At 38.1% G+C, this 13,292-nt stretch overlaps 1 protein-coding gene across 4 annotated transcripts in view; it reads right to left on the bottom strand.

Annotated features, from left to right (window-relative positions):
• Positions 1-8,034: 8,034 nt before the first annotated feature.
• Positions 8,035-13,292, bottom strand: part of sgk1 (serum/glucocorticoid regulated kinase 1) — a 29,909-nt gene continuing 24,651 nt past the window's right edge. For 3 of the 4 annotated variants that reach the window (XM_067370610.1, XM_067370608.1, XM_067370609.1), the window contains 9 exons: positions 12,216-12,291; positions 11,928-12,003; positions 11,636-11,824; positions 11,397-11,528; positions 10,426-10,662; positions 10,221-10,316; positions 9,610-9,765; positions 9,391-9,480; positions 8,035-9,210 (listed from right to left, as the gene is read on the bottom strand). In XM_067370610.1, coding sequence (XP_067226711.1) covers positions 9,043-9,210; positions 9,391-9,480; positions 9,610-9,765; positions 10,221-10,316; positions 10,426-10,662; positions 11,397-11,528; positions 11,636-11,824; positions 11,928-12,003; positions 12,216-12,291 — 1,220 coding nt within the window. In that variant the 3' untranslated portion in view covers positions 8,035-9,042. Of the gene's footprint in view, positions 9,211-9,390; positions 9,481-9,609; positions 9,766-10,220; positions 10,317-10,425; positions 10,663-11,396; positions 11,529-11,635; positions 11,825-11,927; positions 12,004-12,215; positions 12,292-12,411; positions 13,227-13,292 lie in introns of those variants that run through there. The other variant, XM_067370607.1, reaches the window with a different exon arrangement.

The following is a 13,292-nucleotide window of genomic DNA, read 5'->3' as shown; positions in this document are numbered from 1 at the left end:
ACTGACCACCACACACATTACGAACGCATGCTGTTGCGGTGTCCGATTTGTTCAGGAGCCGGAGTTCAGTTCCCTTAAATTGAATCTTTTCTATGAATAAATGAACCGGTTCACAAAACCTGAGCGATTTGTTAATGAATCGGGGTCGTTAAAGGGTTAGTTCACCCAAAAATGAACTCACGTCGTTCCACACCCACATATTCGTTCATCTTCGGAACACAAATTAAAATATTTTTTGATGAAATCCGAAATTTGTTTATCCTCCATTGAAAGCAACGAAATTCGGATTTCATCAAAATATCTTAGGCCACGTTCACACTGTCAGTTTTTGGGATTGATTTGTGAGTCTTGAAATGTCTCGTTCACACTAGCATCTGGAACACTGTCTGTATGAACGTGCAGCAAGCCCGTATTCTCTTAGTAACTAACCATGACGACAGTGACCAACGTAATATTAAAGATGGCGACGTCCATAAAACTGAAAAGTATTATCATTTTTGACATGACAAGAGACTAATTGAACCGCGAGTTCATCCATCAAAACTTGAGTAACCGACAGCAGCATGTAAACACGCGCTAGCCGGAGTCTTTAACCGCTGCACTCGCGTGTCACGGACTTTGCGACGTCTCGCGCATGAAACGGCATTTGAATTTGGAAAAGAAACACAAAAACCAACGGGAGCCGCTCCGGTGGAGAACAGTGATTGGATCTAACACCTGCAGATAACACACAGCTCATATCTCTGTCGCAGTAAGTTAGAGCGGCTTTTCCAGTCCGGTTCTGTTCACAAAGCGCAAAAATTCCGAGAATGCGGATGTGAGTCCTGAAAATTTATTGGGTGTGAGTTCGGATATAGAATGCGGTTGTCACTCCCGTAAATAACCGTACTCTGTGTGAACGTAACTGTATTAATACAGGACTGACAACCGTATTCTGCTGCTGTATGAATGTGGCCTTAATGTGTGTTCCGGAGATAAACGAAGGTCTTACGGGTGTGGAACGACATGAGGGTGAGTTCATTATTGGGTAAACTTTAAGACCGATTTAAGCGATTGTCGATTGTTGAATTATGACACTGGTGTTTATACCAGCCCAGGTGGAAACAATAATATAGTAATTTATAGTAAATACTAGTGTTTTTTAATCATACTATAGTAAATTGTTATTATTGTATATTACAACACTTTGTTAATGAATGCTACAGCATACGATAGTGAACTGATAAACTGTAATAAATACTGTAGTATACTTTAGTTTTAACTACAGTAAACAGTAGTGTATATTGTAGTATAATATACCCATATAGTTGTAGAAAACTTATTTTTGGGTAATTTGTTTACATTACTATAGTTGTTATCACAGCAACTGTAAAAAATGACCGTGATTTTAACAGTAAAAGACTGTAAAAATGCTGCTGTGAAAAACTCTCAATTGGTTTACAGAAAGTTTCCCTACTATATATGGTGAATAACTGTAATAGATCTAACGGTACATTTAATGTAGTTTTACGGTAAAATACCGTTAAATTCACAGTTTTTGGAAGTGAAAAATAACAATTCATTGTAAAATTTACAGTGAAAAACCGTAAATTGACATTCCCACAATTCCCTGCGTGACACTTCACATTTGATTTTGTTGAAATAACTGTTTCTTCTTAGTTTTTCTCATTTTTTTCTAATCCGTTATGTACATTAGGGTTTTATGTTACATCTAATGTTGTTAAATTAATGTTTATTGCATTTTTAAAATTTCATGCATGTTACCATGATGGTGTTTGGTGTGTGTGTGAATGACACTGTGTGCTCCTTCTATATATTAGTATTGTCCTCCTCAGCTTGTGATGAACTTTGATTCATCATGTGACTCTCATCACCACTGTGTTTGGTGACTGTTAGCGTATTATAAAGGTACAAAACAGATATTAGTACTTCATTAGGTTGGTAAATTAACATTATATCAGTTAATGAAATACATTATTTTACCGTAAATTTAACAGATTTTTTTTTTACGTTGCTACTGTATTTTTTACGGTAAAGTTCTGGCAACCACAGCTGCCGTTTTTTTACCATAAATTTTACTGGGATTTTTTTTACAGTGTACCACAACAAATGAATTCAACTATAATATGGTCCAAAAACAGTATAGTATTTACTATAAATTACTATAGTATTTTTTCACCAGGGAGGGTTTATACCACTGCAAAGAGAAATTCGGCATTCCAATAACTGTTACATTTCTACTGTTCCACAAACGACTGTCAGACTGTAAATTTGTATTTTCATTAAGCCAACTGCAAAATCCAACCCACATTTTTACGCAGCACACACACAGTTGCTAACCAGTGGAATATAAACAATAATTTATAATTTTGACTCATCCTTTTGTTTTAAAAAAATGTTTAAAGACTGAAATGCATAGTACGGTTTATTATTTTATTTATTTATTTATTTGGTCAAAGCCTGTATTTTAACTCTAAACTGTTTAAATAGGCCTAGTGGTTTTCACAGTCATTTTACGGTTTAGGATACTTTTTTATATCCTGATTTTTTTAATATATATATATTTTTTTTACAGGTAAACCAATCCAAAATACCAAATAATAAATGTTTCCATAACAACACAAATCGAGATCATCATAAGGGGAGATGATCTGAGATTAGGCCTGACCATATCCATTGCCTACCCATATGGTATTAATTGTATTTGTGCAAGTCCTTAATAGCCTTCAATTTGATTTTGCAGATACCCTAGCTGGAGTAGAACATTTGCTGTGCAATAGCTGGAACAGTCATAGGCCTAAAGTGAGCAAACACAGAACGCTCCCTGTGGTTCCCGTTTGGTTATTTTGGGAACCAAATGGGAATGTTCTCTGTATGTTCTTTATTAACGTTCTTTTTTCCCAGAATGTTCTGGTCTGGGAACCAACAATTGTTAACTGGGATTTTTTTTCAGGTCATCTACTGTCAGAAGTTTGAAGAGATAATTGCAAGTTAGTTAAAGTCAAAATGCTTAAAAAACAACAACAAAAATAAATAACAAAAAAGCAGGAGTCATAGAACTCACACCGCCTCAAGTAATTTTTATACCGTTTTTCCTGCTTTTTCATTCTTACCAATTTTGTACCGTAATGCGTTACATCATATATATAGGCCTAATGAAACACTTGATAACAGAATATCCTTCATGATCATTTATTTTGTCTAAATGAGGCCTTGAGGAGGCAAGGGAGTCTCCTGAAAAAATTGGATGAGAAAATAATCCATATTACAAATATAAAAATGCAAATAGTACAAAATGTGACATTAAAAAGTGTATAAATCACTTGTTTTTCTAAAGTAACGCTGTCCAACAGCGGCACCAGCAGGCAAAGTTGCAGCAGGACACCGAGTCTCTCTTGCCTCCCCTGAGCCCATTGACTTTTAACAGACCCCCTAAAGGAGCAGTGGGTTTGGTGGGGGGTAATTGAGAATGAATGGGGGAAAGTCATGTGAGAGGAGGCAATGCCTCCATCGCGCTATGATTGGATATGACTGGTTATGATTGGATATGATTGGTTCTTGGGATAAACCCCGCCTCTTGTTTTCGTGCATGTTCCACATTCGCAAATTGGTTTGAATGAACAACATTAAGGCGTTAATGGGAAGACTAATTAAAAAGTAAATAACTCAGCCACTTTGATTTTGACATGACATAAAGCGGTAATATATAACTTGAAATGGCCTGAAAACATGATGACTGTAAGGGGGTTTTAGTGAACAATCAGCTTGATAAAATTTAAGGTAAATCTTCGTGTCTAGCGTTTACCGAGCTTGATGACTGATGATCCGGAAACAAGATGACTGTTGAACAGCTGAACATCAGTTCACAAATAAAATATATTAAATTGTTACTGGCTTTAGTTATTATTTTGGAATAGATGTAAAATGCTTTAAAAAACTAAATTGATGAGATTTATACTTGGTGTAAATAAATAGTACATTAATACATAGGGTAGTTAATGTTAAAATACAACATAGAATTGAATTTGTTTTCTCTTTTATGGTGTAATGTTTATTTAACCAGGAAAATGTGACCACATTAAGTGCAACTGGGACATGAATTTACATTTGATTTATATATTAACAATTAAAAAAAATTAAATAAAACTGTATGGACTTTGCCTCCTCATTTCAGAACACCATTGCATGCATAGATGCAAAATGCAATTTTACACTTCTACATATTAGAATATAAGCCTGCCGTAAAATGGATCTTCAGTAGAGTTAATTAATCATCAAGTGGCCAAATTATCTTAAATTCACCTATATAATTAGCAGTTTATCTAATCTCATTACATGTTAATAGGTTATAATAATATCTAAATATATAATCCAGATTACATAATGTATGCATAAATACATTATATAATGTTTAATCTGACTGAAAGTTAATTTATGGTTGTGATAATGCTGCTGACATTGACATGGCGGTCTGCTGTGTCACAGATAAGATGAGTTTGAGTCATCAGACACTGTATCTGCTGTGGTGTAGCAGCTGTGTCTTTTCCATACACATATAGACATAACTGTACTGTTATGTAGTGCTAATGAATTCACATGCCATGATTTCGAGAATAATAGCACCACCTAGGCATGTTTTTTTTTTTTTCAATTTATGAAAAAAAAAGTGTTGTTTCCAGAACAGCTTTCTTTGATGATATAGTGCCATCTACTGGCCAGAGAACTGCAATTACACGAAAGAGTGACAAGTTTGACACAAACTTTGACTCAGTTTGGCTAGTTTTTTTTTAATCATTATTTCTTAAATTGATTAAGTGGAGGTGAAAATCTTTACAAATCATCACAATCAGTCAATAAATAAATAAATACAAACCTCCCTCCATGCTGGAAACCCAAAGCAAATGCAAACACATTGATGGAACACAAATCTGAAAGTGAACAGAAATAAAAAGCTCAAACAAAATATGGTGCATAGAACAACTTTTTTATGTGTATATTTGCATGCATGTATCATCATATCAAGACATTTTATTGAATTCTGTTGAAGGTTTGGCTTCAAATCATGCTTAGTCAAAAAAACAAATGTGGCTTTTTTTAAAGTAACACTGGGGGGCGCTAGTGGACAAGAGATCTCAGATTTTAACTCTATCTATCTATCTATCTATCTATCTATCTATCTATCTATCTATCTATCTATCTATCTATCTATCTATCTATCTATCTATCTATCTATCTATCTATCTATCAACAAAACTATTGAGACACCTAACTATAATGACTTTGCATTCTAAATACATATCATTAATATGGAGATAGTCCCCCCTTTGCAGCTATAACAGCTTCCACTCTTCTGGGAAGGCTTTCCACAAGATTTTGGAGTGTTTCTGTTGGAATATTTTCCCATTCATCCAGCAGAATATTTGTGAGGTTAAGTGCCTGGTTCGCAATCTCCATTCCAGTTCATCCACTATGGTTCATCCCAAAGGTGTTCGATTGGGTTGAAGTCAGGGCTCTGTATGGGCCAGTGGAGTTCTTGTACACCAAACTCATCCAACCATGTTTTTATGGGCCTTGCTTTGTGCACTGGGGTGCAGTCCTGCTAGAAAAAGGGTCTTCCCCAAACTGTTCCCAAAAAGTTGGAAGCATGCGTTGCCCAAAATGTCTTGGTATGCTGCCTGAAGCATTCAAATTTCCTTTCACTGGAGGCAAGTGTCCTATCCTAACCCCTGAAAACAGCCCCATACTATTATCACTCCTTCACCAAACTTTACAGTTGGCACAGTGCAGTCAGGCAGGTAATGTTCTCCTGGCATCTACCAAACCCAGACTCGCCCATCAGACTGCCAAACAGAGAAGCATGATTTGTGTCTCCACAGAACATGTTTCCACTGCTCCAGTGGTGGTTAGGGTTGCCAGGTTTTCACAACAAAAACTGCCCGATTGCTCTTCAAAACAAGCCCAATGGACCCTTTTCACAGACTGTGATGACACGTTTTAATGGTCATCACCATTGTAAATCTTGCAAAGTTTTTTATATTTTAATTTAAAAAAAAATGATGTACATTTATAACACTATACTTTAGTATTGTATTAGCTTTTCATCAAATTACAAAAAAACTAGAGTGCCTCAGGGATGATGTGTTTTTGTAGGCCAACCCGGAAGTTAGCAGCACACGGGTTCCCTCGATCAAAAGCCTATGCATTTTTCCCATAGACTTTTGGAAAATCGCAAAAAATAAGCTCTGTGTTTAACAAAGGGTTGTGTTTTGTCTATTAAGATAATCTTTACAAGTTAACACAACATTTATAGATTTTGAAGCCTAAATAAAGTCGTCAGATATAAAAGGCTAACAGTAGGCTATAAACGGACTACAGCACACCATGGTCGCGGATCAACGTCACCACTAAGCGTCCTCAAACTTTATTTAGAAAACATCTTTATTTAAAAACATGCTCGCTGATTATGATCTGCGCTGTGTATGAATACTTATCCACTTTTTTATGAGAAATTCTGTCCAAATGTCCTGTTTTTAATGATGACGTCTAAAGTCCCCGCCAAAGGAAGTAATCCCTTTTAGCAACTTGTTAGCAACCGCCATTTTTAAGATGCAATAAAGTTTTTAAAAAATCACAAGTGGGTTATAACTGGTGTGTTTTATGTCATAGATCAAAACATGAAAATATTTAGAGGCTTTGTTAACCACAGACCTTATTTCAGGCGATTTAGCAAAAACCCATAAAAAAACCCCATAGACTTTACAGCGGTGGAACCGGAAGTCCTAAAATGCGAACTCGCATTCAAGGGCTAATCGCAGTATTTGTGGTCGATTCAGCCCGCGGACATGAAAAACAGTGTAAAGTAGCCCAATTCCACGGGAAAACCACAAACTTGGCAACACTGGTGGCGGCTTTACACCCAGTGTTGGTTTGTTTGAGCTGCGCCCTCTACTGTACAGGCGTGAATGTGCATTTTCTTCAGCCTGAGGCTTATTCAAACTTTTGGTGTGAAAGGGCCTTAACATTTGCCAAAAATAGAACTTTTTTTGTTGTTTTAAAAACAAACAAACAGCCCAGCCCAGATGAAAAAAAGTAATGTAATGTAACACATTACTTTCCATAAAAAGGAACTAAGTAATGCAATATTGTAATTTCATTACTTTAAAAGTAACTTTCCCCAACACTGTTTACACCACTCCATCCGCCACTTCGCATTATACTTTTTATGTGAGGCTTGCATGCAGCTGCTCGGCTCCCGCCGCACAATTTTTGTGCTGATATGAATGCCAGCGGAAGTTTGAAACTCTTCAGCTATGGAATCACACTTTACTTGGTTTTTCGCTTTGTGGCTGCGTTGTTTCTAAAAGCTTACACTATCCAATAATACCACTTACAGTTAACCATGGAATATCTAGGCTGAAATATGTGTATGACCCATTTCATTAGTTTAGTCCAATGCAATGTTGTCCCATATAAGACAAACAAATTTCTGTTAGATTTTATGATACCACATCTCATATTTGCATGTTTTTGATAAGTTTTATATTTAGTAACCTTTCATTATCAGTCACATAGCCACGCTGGCCTGTTTAAAGCCAAAGTATCTTTACAGCTAATCATTTCCTGTGTATCTCTAAAATCTCTTTTAAGCAATACTCAGGTTTACTTTTAACAAACTACCGGTCGTTTCGCTGATGCGTGACCTAGTTTAAGGCCTCAGGCACAGCGTTTCTGGTGAACTTGCTCAGGCCATTACACAGGGTCTCAGAAAAGCAGTTCCAGGAGCCGCAGTTAATACATGCAAACATTGACAGCTGTCAGAGAAATTTGAATTATGCTTGGTTAAAGACGGAGTTCAATGTGCAGGGGTGGTGTGAGCACTGGTTTGGGACAGTGACGCACAACACTGTACTAAAAGCGACCTTTGATCAGCTGAGGTAAGCAATGACGATTTACGTTTTGTTAAATTACATGACCCAATGTTATAGTTTCATCTACTTATTGTCTTCCACAGGAAAAAAAACAAAGATGCAAAGGTTGTTTTGGGGAAAAATAACCATAAAGTTTTATTGCGAACCAAACAAGGTCACATGATTCAAACATTTTACAATTTTACAGTACATTTATAGTTACATATAAGCATACATTAGGTTTTTGTTCCATATACATTAAAACTAATACATAGACCTTAAAATATACAAACAAACTTAAATAACCATAAAGTCTTATTCAATGGAATGTGATGTTCAGACAAACTGGCCCATTTCTGAGCTGTACGATTACTGTACATCCTAGGAAGACTAAGGTGGGACAGAGACGTCGTATTCCTTGGTCCAGGTGCTTATCTACAAACACCAGCAGCACATTCCTCTAGCACCTTCTGCTCAAGTCAAAAGAACAAGAAAAACACAAATAAAGGAAGTGCTCTTTAAATTAGGAAGATAAATGTGCAACTTGATCCCAGATGCAAAACTGAAAGATCACAGAAACATCAGATGCTGATATATTTTAGTGGTTTTAGCGTCATGTTGACTGTATTTATATCTGACACAGACTGAGATGCCAGATCACATGATTTTGATTAAACAAACATGTGTGAAGGGGTGTTAAAATGAAGGCACATACACACACATTCAATCTATCCAAAACAATGAAGTCTAGCACAGACAATCCTATTAAAGTAAATAAGATGGAAATAAATCTCAAGAAAGGAAAAGTACATAAACGTCCATCAGCATCAATCTTCTCTCTTTCTTTTTCCCCCAACTGACACAACCCGGGGTGAAAGCGGAGGAGAAATCGTGCATTTGGATGCAGACGATGAAGATGACAAGTCTTTTTTTTTTTAATGTGTAAAACTCAGGCCTTTTAACAAAGGCCTTTTGAGCTGCCATATGCCATGTGCAAATGCCCCCTATCTGGAGGCAGGGAAATGAGACAGGGTTTCTTTTCTCATAGTGATGCACTACAGGTGTGATTCCATGGGACAGTGCTTCCATGGTAATGAGCTACAGGTCTATGGGATGGCGTTTCTGCGTCGATGGGCTACAGGTAGGAATCCATGGCAGGGGCGTAAGAGAATCCCAGGAAAGCCTCGGCCGCCTCAGTGATGCTAGCTGTGACTAGAGCGCTGTCCGGGGAGCAGCCGATTGAATTTGGCACCGGCTCGTCGGTAAACTCGGGGTCGAAGTGTCGCAAGTCGCTAGGCCCCGTCTGAAACAACAAAATGACATAAAACAAACTGATCAGATGTAGCAATATTTGCATTGCTGGATTCAGCTGTGCGTTCTCTTATCAGAAATCATGCCAGCATGACTAGGTCGTTTTTATCTCTAACATCCAGTGCAATGTGGTCATAACCCAAAGTCAAACGGGAAGAGCAGTGGAACGTACCACGTTAGGGTTGAAGGGTGGCGTGAGCTTCTTGGCATTTAGATCATCCCAGTTTATGGGAGAGAAGAACATGTGGTTCTTGATCTCAGTCTATAAAAGTGAAACAGAAGATAGATTAGATATAAGAGCAACAAATTGCTATTTAATATATTAAGGCAAATATAATAAGGCAAATTATATATATATATATACATTGTGCTAAAATTCAAACACACTTACAAAGTCGTCAGTGAAGCCCAGTCTCTTGGTTCGGTCTTTTTGCAGCAGGCCTTCCAGCAGGTGTCTGGCAGCATTAGATATGTTGGGTTTAAGCTGCAGTGGCTTGTTCAAGATGTTATCGTACATTTCTGCTGTGTTACGGCTGTAGAACGGAGGCTGTGGAGAAACCATAAAAACAGTCAGCAATCATGTAAAAAGCACTCAATTCAATTCCAATTCAATTCAAGCTAATTAGTTAAATGGTTAGTTCACCCAAAAATGAAATTTCTTTCATAAGAGACTGACAAGGAAGAGAAGAAACTGTTGAATAAAATTATTGTTAAAGTATTCTCGTCGCTTCAAAACATTGAGGTTGAACCACTGTAGTCACATGGGCTATTTTAACCATGTCTTTACTACCTTTCTGGGCCTTGAAAGGTGCCTATGTGTGGTTCAGATACCTCCTGGATTTCATCAAAAATATCTTAATTTGTGTTCCGAAGATGAACGAAGGTCTTACGAGTTTGGAACGACATGAGGGTGAGTAATTAATGATAGAAATGTCATTTTTGGGTGAACTAACCCTTTAAACACGTTCAATTAAATGCATTTATTTTGCTGAAATTACTCACCAAGCCATATAACATTTCATACAGCACTGCACCCAAACACCACCAGTCCACTGTCCGGTCGTACGGCTGCTTGTGTAACACCTCAGGTGCCAAATACTGCAAGACAAAAGGAAAAACATCAAGACGAGCTCGCACATTGACTGCAAATGCAACTGCGTTGTTTGAAAGCAGCCGCCGTATATAAATAAAAGTGTGCACCATTTACCTCTGGTGTTCCACAGAATGTTGATGTCGTTCCATTGGGTTCTATGTTCTCTTTGCACAGGCCGAAGTCGGTCAGGATGATGTGTCCTTGCGAATCCAAGAGAATGTTCTCGGGTTTCAGGTCTCGGTACACGATGTTCAGCGAGTGCAGGTACCCCAAGGCGCTTGCAATCTCGGCTGCATAGAACCGCGCACGTGGCTCCAGAAAGCATCGCTCCCTTTGCAAGTGATAGAACAGCTATGGAAAGACAAAGAGATTAAAGATTAAACTGTGAATTCCATATCCTGAATAGCATACTTAATCAAGGCTTTCTAGACTCTGCAATCCTGAACAATGGCAGGAAATGAGAACGTAACCCCCCCCCCAGAGATGTCTGTTGAGTTAGACCGAGTCTAAACCACCACAGCTGCTAAATCTGGCTCCCCCCACCTCACACACTTTCCCCTCCCAGCCATTTCCTGAGGAGAGTTTCCTATTCAGAGCCCAGCCGCTCCTCTTTGCTTCTCATGACAGGATATCCCTTTTCTGTCTGCATCTACCTCACTGTCTCCTTCGACTATTCTACTTTCTTGTCAATATTGTTCTACTAGAATTACACAAAAAGTTGGCACACCACAGCTCCATAAATAGAAAAATAATTTTTAGCATGTTCTCGCCAAAAGTAGTGTTTCCATTCATATAACACATTAGTTTAGGGTCCAATTCTCACTATTAACTATTTGTGTATTAGCATGCATATTACTAGGATATTGGCTGTTTATTAGTACTTATGAAGCAAATATTTCTGCATATTCTACATCCCTTAAGTCTACCCAATACCTAAACAACTACCTTAATAAGCAGTAATTAGGAGTTTATTGAGGCAAAAGTCGTAGTTAATAATGAGAATTGAACCCTAATCTAAAGTGTGACCAAATATTCAACTATCTGCTGTGTAACTTCTTAAAAACAATGCAAATTAAATTACGCACCTCTCCTCCGTTAATGTAGTCCAGTACGAAGTAGAGTTTATCAGCAGTCTGAAAGGAGTAATGCAGGCCCACCAAGAAAGGATGCTTGACATTCTTCAGTAACACGTTGCGCTCAGACATGATGTGTTTCTCCTGAGGTTAGAGGTCATGATAAGAGGTCTAACATACTTCAGGGTGCCTATGCAACCAATGCATTCTACATATAACTGCTTGACGCATTGCTTTATATGATCCCATACCTCTTTTTTCTTTAAGATGGCTTTCTTTTGCAGCACCTTGACTGCATAGAACTTCTCATCGCTGCGGTGGCGGGCCAGAAGAACCTTGCCAAAGCTGCCTTTTCCGATGACCTTGAGGAAGTCAAAGTCCGACGGTTTGGCCGTGGGGTTTGAAGAAGGACCGAGGTTTATCTGCTGAGAAGGACTTGGCTGGAGAGGAGAGAGTGAGATGATTAGACGAATATGATTCAGACATTGTTTTGCAGAAAGATGCATATTCACACATGCTTTTTTAAATGGCCAAACAACATACCGGTGGGGAAGGGTTGCTGTTCATCAGTTCAGCATCTTGTGGAGGTGTCAAGTTCAAGATGGACTGGACCTCAGGACTGCAAGATTAGAGATTGATGATCAGATGCAAAGTTTTAACAAGGACAATTTAGTAAATAACAGCAAAATAAATGCATTTTATGCCTTTAGCTGAATGTATAATAGCTATAATTGTATATTTTGAAAATAATTATAATTTTTGCAACAAAAAATATCAAAGCAGAAAAAACAACTTTACATTTCTTTACATATTTACATAAACTAAACTTACTGCTTGCATGCATAAGAGTTTGTGGAAAGCTTCTGGATAAAGTCATTCAGTCCCATCTTCCTCTGTTTCATAAAGGCTGCACAAAAGAGAGAGAGAGAAAAAAAAATAAATTTAAAAGAAAGATCACTTAATATTCTTCCCTTACTTTACTAAAGTTGGCTCAAGAGATTCCATTCATCTGAAAAACAAAGCCTACCACTGAGATTAGCAACTAGTCCTCTTGTTTTAGAGTAGGTCAAGTCTGGAGCTGGAACGCTCGTCTCCGTTTGAATTGTCATTGCTGTAGTTTTCCACTCCGGGCCCGTAACCAAAAAGACACAAAGCGCTACTGAACTCCTACACTACTGTTCCAACTATTTAAAAGGCAGGGAGCGAAGGAGGGGAGGAGCTAGAGATCGCGTTCCACCAAGAGGCGTGGCTTTGTGTGTGTGTTCTTAGAGAGGAGGCGTGTCCTGACGCAAGTCTCTGCTTGAGGGGGCGTTGTCTGGCGTATGTTCCGCAGCTAATTTTGACAGGTTTGGAAGGAGTCAGCCGTGACGTCTATGAGGGGCCAGCTGTGAAGTGAAGGGTACATGAGCACTTCACGCCCCAAAATCTGATGTTATGCTACATACAGACAGCTGAAAACAAGATCTCCCCGGATCTAACAAGCTGAGTAGGACTACATGTTCTGTTGTGAGGAACGTCAAAAGGGTACTACAAAACGTGAGCCAATGAGACACTGCACCTTTCTTTAACTAAATAAATAAATAAAAACCCTGGCTGCCTGTCATAATACAGACCCAATCCTGCTGCACGTTCTCAATGTAAACACTATGTTCAGTATAACAACAATAAAGAGAAAGCATGAGGGGATTCCAGAAAGCAAGGTTATCTTGCTGTCAAACATAGCCTAAACTCTCGGTTGATTAACCCAAACCTTGTTTACTCGAGGTTACTGGTTATTTACATCCTTAGTGCACATGGCCACCTATTTGGTGGTTGTGCAATCATTTGTGCTGAACACTTCTGAAGTAAACTAACTCCGGAGCAGGTTATGTTTAGAGAGTAAGTTGCTATGGCTACTTAGCCTACATA

Source organism: Chanodichthys erythropterus, chromosome 20, assembly GCF_024489055.1.
Source record: "Chanodichthys erythropterus isolate Z2021 chromosome 20, ASM2448905v1, whole genome shotgun sequence".
In the NCBI taxonomy this organism is placed as follows: Eukaryota; Metazoa; Chordata; class Actinopteri; order Cypriniformes; family Xenocyprididae; genus Chanodichthys; species Chanodichthys erythropterus.
Note: the sequence above shows the minus strand (reverse complement) of the source record. Positions and strands in the feature narration are given on the sequence as shown.